We start from the raw sequence: 14,266 nt of genomic DNA, 5'->3' as shown, positions 1-14,266 counted from the left end.
CATTTTTTATTCTTTACTTGGAAACAGGGTCTCACTAAGTTGTGGAGGGCCTCTCTAAGTAGCTGAAGTTGGTTGTGAACCCAGATCCTCCTGTCTCAGTCACCCAAATGCTGGGATTACAAGCATGCACCACCACACCTGGCTTATACTTCCTCATTTTGCCTTCTCTCTCTGTGTATGTGTGCATGTGTGCATGTGTGTGTTTGTGTGTGTGTGTGTGTGTGACAGACAGACAGACAGACAGACAGACACACACACACACACACACACACACACACACACACACACACACACTGGGGATTCATCCCAAGGGTATTCTACCTCTTAGCTATACCCTCAGCCCTTTTTATTTTTATTTTTCATTTTGAAACAGGATCTCCTTAATTAACTTTGCTGGCCTCAGACCTGTGATCCTCCTGCTTAAGCAAGTACTGGTATTGCAGGTGTATGCCACCATACCAGGCTACTTCTCACATTCTGAGGTGGTTATTACTGCTGTTTTACAGATGAGGAAACTTAAGAATCAGAATGATGTTATTTCTAAGGTCACAGCTAGAAAATCAAAGAACTATGAGCCCAACTATATATTAACATTATGACATTATGTTAGATATTTTGCTTCCTTCAGCATTAAACAGCTGAGCAATGATATCTGCTTTTAAGAGCTGTAAAATTCAAATGTAACTTTAAACAATGCTAATGAAATTTCTTTTCTTTCAGAGAGCTAATGACCTTAATGAGAGAATTAAAATCTCTTCTTAGAAGATTAGAAGTAGAAATGTAAAGATAATCCTAGTTTAAAAAATTTGTAGTGACATACTTATCATTGGAGACATTATGAATATTGTTTGACATGAAGAAATTTCTGTAATTTTTTTCCTTTCTATTTTAGTTTTTTCCTTCTACATGATAAGGATTGTATATTTGTATAGGTAACTTGAGTTGTAATTACCTTCTTCCTTCATCCCTGAGATTATGCTGCCTTTTCACTTATAGAAGATGAAAATTAATGGAAAAATGATAAAAGCCAAACTCATTTTTCTGTTACTTAGGAAATAAGATGTATCAGAACTCTAGATTTAATGTGAAATGAAATAGTTTTAATGCATGTCCTTAGCTTATAGAATCTATATAGATTTACCAGTGATCCTCTTCAATATTATTGAGTTTATGAATTATGCCTGTTTTTAAAAACTATTTTATCTTAGCTGGACATGGTGGCACATGCTTTTAATCATAGTACTTAGCAAACTAAGACAGAAGGATAGTAGGTTCGCAGCCAGCCTCAGCTACTTAGTGAGGTTCTCCACAACATAGTGAGATCCTGTTTGAAAATAAAGAATAAAATAGGGCTGAGGGTGGAGCTCAGAGGTAAAATGCCTCTGAATTTAATCTCCAGTACTACAAGAAAAAAATTTATCTTTCATTTTTATTTCTTTTCTTTTGTTCTTTGTTCCTATTTTAATGACATAAAGCACAAAAGCTTTCCATAATTAAAGCACAGGCTTGTCTTCCCATTATTGAATTAACAAATTGCAGTGATATTGAGATTATTTAGACAATTTTGTGCATATTGTTATAGATAAAATATTTTTACTTTAATTGATTGATATCAAAATCCAATATGTTACTATCTTACATATTTATCTACAAGGTACATTCGGGGTTTATTTTAATCCTGATCATGTGAAAGTTTTATATGTCAGAGCAGTTAATAGGGAGAAAAGTCAGGTCTGTGTGGACTAAATTTTGATGATGTGTGATGTAAGAAATTAAAAAGAGAACTGAACCTAACCCAAGTCACCATGCTTACTTTAATTAAGACACTCTAGATCCTGTTTAATCTGTGTTCTCAAAGTTGAAAGGCTGGTTGCTAATGGAAGAAACTAACCTCCTGATGTTGCGGAAATATTTGATACTTAGCCTTGGATGCACCTGTTCCAGTTCTTTATGGAATACATAGCAGCATTCTCCACTTCTTAGAGAAATGATAATAGTTTAATCTATCCAATTTTGCTTTTAATCATCAAGTTTAAAAAAGTCCTTGATTTCATTTAATAAAAACTGCACAAACCTCTTCAGAATACCCTCTGATCTTCAATCTTGGCTTAACTTTTTCTATTTCTGTCGGATATGGTTTCATGCCTGGATTATGAAGAGTAGACTGTTGTTTATTCTTCCAACATGAGGAACTTGACAGATAAAATGCACAGATCCTGTGCCTGTCTTGGACACCATCTGTTTGAGATGGTTGGGGAAGGGGCTGAGGAGCAAGCACTTGTTGTGCACAATAATATGCAAGCATGTTGCCACCGCTGCTGCTCAGTTTAGTATGTGTAAAATTTCTGCCATACCTCTGAGAACACATTCAGAGATGTTGAATTACAATACTTTATCTCCCTGAGAGTGCCAGAATGTCACTTTGATGTAGCCCAGTTATTTATACAACATTAGCCTCAGTGTTTTTTTTTTTAAACAGAAACGCCCCTTGCAGTTGAGCCAGTTGTTTTTCACACCATAAACTCATGTATGACTCTGCCTTGTAGGGACTATAGACACTTGTCTTCTTTCTTTTGCAGTAGAGAACATTCATATTCATTGATGTTCTCAGCATTAGCCTTGTTTTTGACAGTTAGGATGAAATATCAGGATTTTAAAATAAGAACGCCATAATACTTTATGGTTATCCTAGATTCACTTTCAGAATTTTCTTTGTTGCTTAATCTTAATCCATATATGCTGATTGAAATATTTACAGCTATATGGAATTTGTGTAACAAGGTGGATTTAGTAAATTTTTCTGTTTGTCCTTAGCAAGAGTATTAGAGCTAAAATTACATTTATCTTCTAAAGTTTTAGAGGAGGTTTAAGAAAATAAAAAAGTATCTCCATAGGAAACTAAGCTAATCTTTTAGAGTACACAAAGGGCTTAGGGTGATCACTTAAGCCAGGGACACCAGTGCAGATGAAAAATAATGATTTTATATGTTTTTCCTAAATTAATCATAGGAGACTTAGTAGGGAAATTAAACTAGCAGACAGAAATTAACCATCTCAACTATTACTAGCCCTTTCTCTGAACTGGTCCAGAAGTTAGTGCTTTTAGGTTTAGATTAAAATTGAGGAGATGTGTATTCATCTTATAATGAATCAAGGCAGTCACTGGCAAAGAGCTTGGCAGGCAGTTGTCACATAATATTTGATGAGTGAACGCAAAGTGACATGGGCTTTGGAGATATACAGACATGGCTTTAGGTCCCAAATCCCCCATTTTTCTCCTTTCATCAGCCTCCATGTCTTACACTCCTGGTTTTTCTCCTCCCTCACGTCTGACCCTAAGGTGTCTGTTGTTTCCTGTCTGATTAAGGAGCTTTTCTCCTTTCCTGCTGTACTTGTCCAGAATCTCATTCCAGTGATTCAAATGTCATCAATAAGCTGATGACTCTTGAATCAATTCTTCTAGCCTGAGTTCATATTTTCAGTGGACTGTGTGTGCAGAAATGATCCCAGATGCCTCCATTGAAAGAAGACTGCACTCTATGAGGGAAAAAGACCAGGTATACCCTTGTTCTCTACTGTGTATTCATGCATAGCAGAGTGCCTGCCACTTTGTAAGCCGTTAGTACATGGTAAATGGTTCTCTCTATGAGTAAACTCACTAATTTTTCAACTCTGAGCAAATACTTTCTGTGTTGTCAGCTTTCTATTGGTATGACAAAATATCTGAGATAATCAACGTTTAAAGTACAGGGTTATTTTGACTCACCAGTTGTGAGGTTTCAGTTCATTGGTGGTTGTCCCCTGTTACATTAAGGCCCATGGCGAAGAAGCACATCATTGTAAGTGTGGTAGGGGAAGCCCATTCACCTCATGGCCAAGAACCAAAGACTGGGATCCCTCAGTCCCCTTCAAGGGCACATCCCCAGTGATCTCTCACTAGACCCACCTCTTAAAGTTTCTACCACCTTCCAACAGTACCGTGGCTAAAGACACCAAGCAGACAGTACATGTGCCTTTGAGGGACATTCCAGATTCAAACTATTGCATCCCCTATAACATAAGTGATTGTACTGGTCTGTAACCTTCTTTCCTTAAACTCCCTGAGGGCAGAAATCACGTATTATTTATGGTAGTAAAGCCCAGTACATTGCTTATGCACAGTAGTTGTTGAGTAAACATTTGCTTCCTTTCATTGTTCTCCTGTCCTCTGGCAGGTCACTTATCCTTTCTGAGTTTTATACACCTGAGCTATAAATTAATAGCAATAATACCATATAACTTTGTTGTAAAGATTAAGCAAAGAAGTTATTCTCTCTTTTAAATTTTTAACAAAGAAAAAAGGTGTGTGTGTGTAATGTGGGTATATAACTAGATTTCTTTATACAAGCATATACGTTACAAGGAATAGGGGGATAGAATCATAGATTAGAAGATGTTAAAAAAAATACATATATAACCATGCTGGGTGTGGTGGCACACGCATGCAATCCCAGCATTTGGGAGGCTGAGACCAGAGGATTGCGGTTCACGGACAGCCTCAGCTACTTAGTGAGGCCCTCCTCAACTTAGTGAGACTCTGTTTCAGAAATGAAGAATAAAAAATAGGGCAGAGGGTGTACCTCAGAGGTCAAATGTCCCTGGGTTCCATCCCCAGACCCGCAAAAATAAAAAAACATATAAGCAAGTATAACATGTGGACCTTTTTGATACTGATTAACATTGTGGTTGAAAAGTGTGGTAAGCAAAATAACTCCCACTTCCCCAACCTGTGACTATGTTGCCTTTTATGGCAAAAAAGAATTAAGGATAATGATGAAGTTGAGATTGCTTGTCAGTTCACTTTAAGATGGGAGAGATTAAATATCAAAATAGCCATTCTTCCAAAAGTGATCTACAGATCAGTGTACTCTCCATTAAAATATCATAGTAATTCTTCACAGATATAGAAATAATCAGTCCTTAAATTCATTTGGAACAACAAAATAACCAGAATAGCCAAAGTAGTTCTCAGCAATAAGAAGTACTCAGGAGAAATCAAAATACCCTACTTCAAACTATACTACAAGGCCATAGCAATAAAAACAGCATGATATTGGCACAAAAACAGATACATAGACCAATGGAGCAGAATAAAAGATTCAGAAACAAATCCACACACCTACAGCTAATTGATTTTTGACAAAGGGGCCAAAAACATACATTGGAAAAAAAAAAGAGCCTGTTCAACAAATGTCGTTGGCAAAACTGGTTAACCATATGCAGAAAAATGGAAAAAATTCCACTTTCTCCCCCTACACAAGAGTTAATTCAAAATGAATCAAAGAACTGGAAATTAGACCAGAGAGTGTACAGCTATTTGAAAAGGGCATAGGACCAACACTGCAATATATAGGCACAGATAAAAAGTTCTTCACAATACTGCAAAGACACACAAAATTAAAACAAGGATTAATGTGTGGGATTGCATTAAACTGAAGAACTTCTGTGTAGCGAAGGAAACTAACAAGAACTTCAATGAGAGCCAAAAGAATGGGAGAAAATCTTTGCCTCTTCTGATAGAGGACTAATATCTGGGATATACAGAGAACTCAAGAAACTCCACTGCCAAAAAAGCAAATAACCCAATCAAAAATGGGCAAGTGAACTAGACACTTCACAAAAGAAGAAATATAAATGGCCAGTAAATATATGAAAAGATGTTCAGCATCATTAACAATTAGATGCAATTCAAAACTAACCCCAATTAGAATGACAATGATTAAAATCACAGTGGTAATTCTGGAGAGGATGTGGAGAAGTAGGGACTCTGATATACCTTTGGTGGGATTGAAAATTAGTGCAACCACTTTGGAAAACAGTGTCAAGGATCCTCAAAAGAATGGGAATGAACCTACCATATGACCCAGAAATACCACTACTCGGTATCTACCCAAAAGAATAGAAGCCAAAATACCAGAGTAATACATACATATCTATGTTTATAGATGCACAGCTCATAATTGCCAAACCTTGGAAGTAGCCAAGATTTCTATCAACAGGTGATTGGATTACAAATTATGAAAAATATACACAATGGAATTCTACTCAGCCTTTAAGAAGAGCAAAATTATTTTATTTGAAGGGAAATGGATGGAACTGGAGAATATTATGCTAAGTAAGATTAGTCAGTCACAAAAAGGGAAGGGTCAGATGTTCTCCCTCATATGTGAAAGCTAGGGAAAAATCGGAACACAGGAGGGACTCCAGACAAAGGAGAAGAAACCTTAATGAAGTGAAAGAGGGGACCTAACTGAGGAAGAGGAGAGGGGGAAGGAAGACTTAAAGAGGGAAACACCTCAGTGGTCATATGTATGTACACAGACTTATCCAAGCTAATCAATGTGTTGGGCATGTGCTAGGGAGTGGGGTGGGAACTGGAGGAGGGCTCAGAAAGTACTGTACACATGCATGCCTCTATCACCCTGAACTTCATCAAGATGTATGATTACAGTTTGCCAGTAATAAAATAAAAGATCTCAAAAAGAAAGCCAATTTTACTTAATAGAGAAAAAACATATATAACAACAACAGAAACTTTACTGGTGTGTGTGTGTGTGTGTGTGTGTGTGTGTGTGTGTGTGTGTGTGTGTGTTTTACAGTACTAGAGATGGAACCCAGGGACATTCTATCTCAGAGCTACACCTCCAGCCCTAGTTTTTTATTCTTTATTTTGAAACAGGGTCTCACTGAGTTGCAAAGGGCCTCACTAAGTAGCTGAGGCTGGCCGCAAAACTAGATCCTTCTGTCTCAGCCTCCCAAATGCAGGGATTATAAGCATGCACCACCACTCCCAGCTTACTATACTGGTTTTTAAAATAGTGGGTGGAAGCTTGTCACAGTAGTGCAAGCCTGTAATCCTAGTAGTTGGGAGGTTGAGACAGGAGGATTGCGAATTCAATGCTAGCCTGGGTGACTTAGTGAAACCCTGTTTCTAAATTTAAAAAAGGGTTGAGGATGTAGCTGAGTAGTAAAGTGCTTGGTTAGCACTTATTTTGTTGAGAACACATAGAAAAACCAAGAGCTCTAACATACCTTGTTAATTGACAGGTCTATTAAAATACCATATTTTATGTTCCTCTTACTGTTCATTATGTCTCTCCATACCTTGAGGCCAGGCCACTGACTACTTTGTCCATTGCTCTGTCTCCAGCACTGAGAACTGTTCTTGGCACACTGCTCAATAAAGCTTCACTTAGAGGAGTGACTCCAGAGGCAAAATTACTGTCTTTCTACTAAAGGGAACTAGACTATTTAGGGAAGCTACTGATTTAGAAACAGGAATAAAGAACAAAAGTATCAGACAACCCACCTTATTCTTAATCTAGTTAAAAAAACAGCCTAAGAATTTACACATTGTATTGTATTACTAGGAGTTGTGTTGATTTTAACCTGCTTTCTCACTAGAAACTCTTTCTATTGTATATCCAAAGTACCTTTTAACTTATGTGACCTGTTAGTGCAGAAGCTATTTGGATAAACTTGTTAATCACTTGGTTAGGGATATGGAATAATTAGAAAATAAAATTAAATCTCAGAATAAGATCATTTAAAATATGAGTTAATTAATTTGTTAAATAAGGCAAACCTGAATCATCTACTTGGGGAAAATATAATGAAAGAATTATATTTTAATTCTAGATTAAAGAATTTTTACTTTATTGTTCCAAATGATATGTCATAAAGGTTTACTGAATAACAATAAGTATCTGTCAAACTAATGAACGATATGTAGTTCAATTTTTAAAAATTTTTCATCTCCAAAAGAGATGTATTTTTCTTCATAGTAAATTAAATTTATGTGTAACTTTATATATAAACTAGGGATTTGTTTGTTTTTTAAAATTCTGATATATCACCATGACAACTATTTGTTTTTAATTTTTTTATTTTTTTGGTGGTACTGGGGTTCCTGGAAACCCTTCTACCTCCGGGCTACACTCCCAGACTTTTTTTTATTTGGACACAGGGTCTCTTAAGCCAGCGTGGCTGCCTTCAAACCTGCGCAATCCTCCTGTCTCCGCCTCCCAAGCGCGGGGATTACAAGCATGCGCCACCACACCCGGCCATGACAACTATTTTTAAAGCTAGCCACTCAACATATTGTGCATTAGGTATTTCTTACTTAACTTGGCAAATTTATTATGTACTGAGAAAATATTCTAGTATACTGCTGAGTTTTTCCCTTAGTTAATTTATGTTTAATGTATTTAGTGATAATCTTTATAATCTTAGGTTTGACTATCATAATGTTGAAAAGTAAAAAGAAAGATTAAGTAGTAATATATGCCATTCGTACCCTTTAAGAGACTTTTAAGTAACTATAGTAAAGTTAGTGAAAGAGAGTCTCACCAGCATTGTTAGTTTGGAGGGTAGTTTGAATTTGAATAAGTCACATACTTTTTTTGAGACCTGGATTCTTACATTATAAGATAGGGCTTATTCTGTGTTCCTATGTTAATGGTCTTACTAGGACTTAAAAAAATTTATTACAAATAAGTAGATTGTCATCTTTAATCCACCCCCAAAGATATATATATATATATATATATTTTTTTTTTCCCCTATGTAAAAGTAGATGATTTTTTTTAAACAATGGGTTTAGTAAACTTGAAGCATTTTGGTTACTGTGTTCTCCATAGAAGGCTGGTTTTCCCTGTATGTGAGTGAAGTTGTCTACAAAATCATTATGAAAAGTATGGGCTTATTTGGTGCTGTTTCTTCTTTCTCCTCTCCCAAGACCTCTTCTTCTATACCTCCCTCTGCCAGGTCTGCCAAGTGGCAGAGGCCAAGTGGTTGGCACTTGACTGCTCAAAGGCTGCCCATTCCTAGGCTAGAGTAGTGAGAAATTCAGTCTGAAGAAATGAAACATCACTTTATTCATGTGGGAAATAACTGTGCTTTGGAAATGTTCAGTACTCAATAATTAACAGGGCTTGAGTTGCTTTGTACATGGGCCAGTGTACTAGCAACAGAGCAACAAATGGAGGTGTGAGAACCTCTGTCATATCCAAAGTGGTTAAAATGGGCAGTAACAGAAGCAAGGCTTTTCTTCCCAAGAAAAGAACAGCAGGAGAGCTTAGAGCTCTACTTTTTATGCATTTAAGATACAGTCGCATGTTTCATGTTTGAGAATGATTTCTCATGTTAAATAAATAGTTCCCATATACCTTCTCCTTGAGGCATGTGCCAGATGTTATGTTTCATATAATGACTGGTGGAGAATTATGACACTCATTTATTGCTAAAAGTGTCTCATCAACCCAGTACTTTAGAGCTTAGGCATAGATAATGTGACAAAATAAAGACATATGGTAGATGAAAGGGTTTTGACTCTCTTTGAGGTCTGATTTTTCAGATTTTCCAGTTGGTAATTTTTCCATTATTTAAAATCCTGAACCTAATCCACATTTAAAGGGTATTTTCCTGTAGTCTAAAGGCAAAAACCAGAAGAATAATTTGTAACCTTCACTTTTCTATTTAATTGATTAAATATTAAAAATTTACCTCCTATTTGTAAGTGTTTTGGGTAGCAGATAGAAGGAAGTATACAATTTAACCCATTTTTTAACAGTTAAGCAATTGACTTAGGAAGGAAAAAGTATTAACAGGATATTGAGAAATATTTAAGTAAATTATACAGGTGGAAAGACTTTAAGCCGTGATGCTAACAGAAGACACTGAAGAGAAAATGGACCTCTATGAGCCCTTGTAAAATGGAAAAACTAAGTAGCAGTGGAAAGGGACATGTCATTGGCTGGGGATCATGGCGGCAGGGCTCCGGGGACAGTGCCCTCCAGGGCCAGTGAGTAGAGGGGAGCATAGTGTTTAGGAGCACAGACTCTGGAGCTGGAATGCCCAGTTTGAAGAATGCCCTTTCTTGCCATGTGGACTTGGGCAGGTTACTTAATATGTCTTTACCTTAGATTCCTCTGAAAGTTGAAAAGTGGCACTGATGATAACAAAGTTGTTGAGCATAGTGTCTTTAAATAGTGATTGCATCAGTTAAATATAAATAAGTATAATCTTACGATGGTGGTGATGCTGATATTTAGGGAAGCATAAAAGAGGGTATTAAGATTGGAGTGAGTTCACTGAGGAACGAGACTGTCTACATTTTACAGTGAGGGTTTACAGTTCTATAAGCAGGAACATATGATCAGAGTAGCATTTTTGATTAAAAAAATAATATGCCCAAGTAAGTTGAAGAAGAGACTAGCAGCAGAGATCGTAATTAGGAGACTTGTAACAGGCCAGATATGAGGAATTCAAGCCAAGAACTCAAATGATAGAACAAGGGTTTGAACTGGAAATGAAGAACCAACTTAAAAACATTTACTGTGAAGCAATTGCTTCCAGGGATGAAGTACCTGGGACAGGAGGGGCAGAGTCCATGCTGCCTAAGTAGAATTCAGAATACAGATGTTATTAGGAAAAAATGGTAGTGTGTGCAAGAGAAATCCATTTTTATATCTTAAAGACAGTAACTGGATGTGACATAGAAAATGTCCTAGATCCGGGAATGGTGGGGCATGCCATAGTGCCAGAGATTCGGGAGGCTGGGAGAGGACAACCACAGGTCTGAAGCCAGCCTCAGCAACTTAGTGAGCCCTTGTCTCAAAATGAAAAAGGTCTGGAGGTATAGCTCAGAGGTAGAATGCCCCTGGGTTCAATCACCAGTGCCGCAAAAGAAAAGAAAATATCCTTGAAAATGCAAGGCTGGGTATAAAAACTAGAGAGCTATAGATATGAGAGTCATACTATGAGAGTAAATTAACAAGAACAAAGTGAATATTAGTCATTTTATTTTCCATATCTGTAAGAGAAAGTATAAGCCTAAGAGAATGGAAATGTGTTCCCAGCCCAGTGGACTTACCTGAAACATGGGCAGTAGTAGAGGTCTCTGGTCTGTAAGCACCATTTCACAACTTGAGTGCCAGGCACGACACCACACATGTGTTAAGTGTCTACTGATGCTGGGTTTCTGGTCTGTAAGGGCACGTTGTCGGAAACAGGGTTTATTCTGGTGAGGGAGAGTTATGCTTACAATTATCTTATTTACGCTTATCCAGATCTAACTACATCTTGAATATAGGGAATATTGTGTGTGTGTGTTATGTGTGTGTCTGTAAACACACTGTTAATTTGTATTATTTGTGTGCTTTTCATAAAAATTGTTCCTTTTAAACCACTTTAGTGTGTATCTTTTTTATTACATCCTAATTCCCTGTAAGTAAAGAGAAGGCCTTCTGCTGGTTTCAGTTATGGTTTTCATATTCATCCACATGTGTTTCAATCCCAGTTTATTCACTCATTCATTCATGCACTTGCTTAAGACACTGTATTAGTTTTAAGAGTGGTAAATAAGACATAGTTCCTGGGAGTGTTCTAATTAGTGAAGAAAAGTCACAGAACTTGTTACCTCTATTGTATAGAGCAAAAATAAAGACATTCACAGAAAATGTGGAAGAGGTAATGGATAGAGGTAGTTCAGGGAGAGTTCCTTAAACCGTTCGCTTTTAACAATTTCAAATAACATTTTACTAAGTCCAATATCTGTCAATGACAGTTACACGATATCAAAATATCAACTAAGTTTATGTACCTTGATTCATATTGATGGAGTAAATATGTCAGATTTTCCTTTTATACTTTTATTGGTGCATTATAATTGCATATCACAGTGAGGTTCTAAGTGGGACATTCATGCATGCACACATCATTTGCTGTACTGCTCTGCTCTTCTCATTTCTCATGCTTCTTAGTGAGATTGGTAGTGGTTACCATGTAAATAGGAAGGAGGGTATCACATTACTGAGAGCTAATCTAGACTGTGGGCATTCACAAGGAAAACTGAGACAGTTTGTTGTGGCTATAGCATTAGGCAAAAGGGAGAGTTGGGGAAGATGAGATTGTGAAGCAGGAAGAGACCCCTGGCAGGCCTTACATGCCAGGCTTGGGGGAGTGGACTACATTCACAGGACAGAGAAATCCTTAAAATGTTCTGTGCAGGGTTGTGGTTGGGTTAAGAGCTGAGTCTTAAGTAGCAGTAGGAAAAAAGAATTTAAGTCAAACAAGACACTTCGACAGTTCACGTAGATGTCGAGGACCTGAATAAGGGCAGTATTTTAAGAATGGAAAAGAGGGTGCACAATCAAGAACTATGTGTGATAAAATATCAGAAGAACCTTTTTTTTTTACCTACTATAAGAGGAGAGGAAGGAGCAAGGATGATTCTAAATAATTACCTTCTGCCTGGGTAACTAATTGCATAATCTACTTAGAGAATACAAATTGAAAGAGAGGCTGTATTAGGCATGTCTTCAACACATTGAGTTCTTAATTATGCCTGTGGTATATATGGAATTAATTAATTAATGGTTAGCATAGATGTGTAGATAACTAGAAATGCATCGCCTTTGGTATTGACCTTGCAGAGTGGGCATCTTGTGCTCACAGCACACCTGTCATAACTCTTTCACTGTGTTATGATGCTTGGTTTTCTTTTCTGTTCATCTCTGCAATCACAGCCCAGTGTTTGTTTCTTAACTTTACCATAAATGTGAGTGAGTGAGTGAGTGAGTGAGTGAATAGGTTTACTTTAAAACTTTTTGACTCTTAGGAAAAGTTTGTATTTGACTTATTCTCATTCTGGCATTCTTCTCTTTCAACTCCAGCACCTTCTACTGGAAGGATCTCAAACAGTGTGACCTCCTCCTCCAGACCAGGGGCCCCAGCCAGCTCAGCTGCAGGGCAACCCCAGCCAGATGACCAGGACACACTGGTGCAGAGAGCGGAGCACATCCCAGCAGGGAAGCGAACGCCGATGTGTGCTCACTGTAACCAGGTCATCAGGTGGGTCTCTAGTTTTTGAAAATTCCTTGAAAGTAATTAATACCAATTTTAAAAATATTCTATAATATTTACTATTTTATTAATAAAAAGTCTTTCTGCCATAATTCTATGTAATAGTATTGAAGTAAATAAATATAAGTATATATGTGATAAAATTTAATGAAAAGTAAGTATGGGCTTGGTGAAATTAAAATGAAAGAATACCAATTGTGTCAGTTAATAATTTCTATCAGAACTATGGAAGCCAGGCATGGTGGTAACATGCATATAAATCTAGTACTTGGAAGGCTGGGAGAGCAAGTAATGAGATCCTCATCAACTTAGCAAGACCCTGTTTCAAGGTAAAAATAAAAATAAGGCTGGGGGTGTAACTTTTCATTAGAATACCCTTGGGTTTAATCCCAAGTGCCACATACATATGCATACACACACACACACACACACACACACACACACACACACACACAGAAAAAAATAGTGATAAAATGTGGAATTTCAAAAAGGACTTAAGGTAACCCTGAAGTATCATTTACCTCAATGTTGTTTTTTTGTGTAGTCCCAGTACTTGGGAGGCTGAGACAGGAGGATCTCAGGGTCAAGGATCTCAGGGTCAAGGCTAGCCTTAGCAACTTAGCAAGGCACTGTTTCAAAATAAAAAGGGACTAAGGGGGTGGTTCTGGTATAGAGTGCCCCTGAGTTCACTCTCCAGTACCAAAAAGAAAAAAATTATAAAATTGAAGCCTTTCACTTAAATTAAAAATAGCTAGTAGCACAAAGAACTTTGAACCCTAGAAGGGAAAAATGGGATTTTCAAATATTTAAACATTTAAAGATATAATTATTGTCATATTTGTTCATAAATACTTTAAATGTTAGATTAGTTCTTTAAAACATTTAAAGAATATTTAAACAGTGCTTCTATAAACTATTTTTTTGTTCAGATCTATTTTGTCTCTTAAACTCCAAGAAAGAAAAATTGCCCAGAGATCTGAAGTGAGCATACTCAAATAGACCTTCTTAAATCTCTGAGCATTTTTAATAAGGGACTTTTAAGGTGTTATGAGGTGTAGTAGTAAATGCGGACCGCAGCTGTCTCACCTAAAGGACCTTGTTACCTCTTTGCGAGTTGCCTTGTTGGCAGTAACAAATAATAGGTAGAAACGCTTGCTCATGCTCTCTTTACAGTTTATCCTGTTGAAACAATGGCTTCTCTGAAGTTGAAATAAGGTTAAGGCTTACTTACGTTTTCCCTTCCTCTACTATATAAGTATTGCTTAGGTAATAATATCTCTATGTAATTCTTAAAATGGAGCCTAAAAATTGATACTCTTCTCCTTAACCTGCTAGTAATTAGATAATGTGACAAGAACACAGC

General features: G+C 36.9%; 1 protein-coding gene across 11 annotated transcripts in view; it reads left to right on the top strand.

Annotated features, from left to right (window-relative positions):
- PDLIM5 (PDZ and LIM domain 5) overlaps positions 1-14,266 on the top strand; it is a gene marked incomplete at both ends in the record, with an annotated part of 222,160 nt that overhangs the window by 186,692 nt on the left and 21,202 nt on the right. For all 11 annotated transcript variants that reach the window (XM_080698083.1, XM_080698095.1, XM_080698094.1 and 8 more), the window contains one exon: positions 12,714-12,891. In XM_080698083.1, coding sequence (XP_080554209.1) covers positions 12,714-12,891 — 178 coding nt within the window. The remainder of the gene's footprint in view (positions 1-12,713; positions 12,892-14,266) is intronic.

Source organism: Muscardinus avellanarius, assembly GCF_963383645.1.
Source record: "Muscardinus avellanarius genome assembly, chromosome: 6".
Lineage (NCBI taxonomy): Eukaryota > Metazoa > Chordata > Mammalia > Rodentia > Gliridae > Muscardinus > Muscardinus avellanarius.
This window is presented reverse-complemented; position numbering and strand designations above follow the sequence as displayed.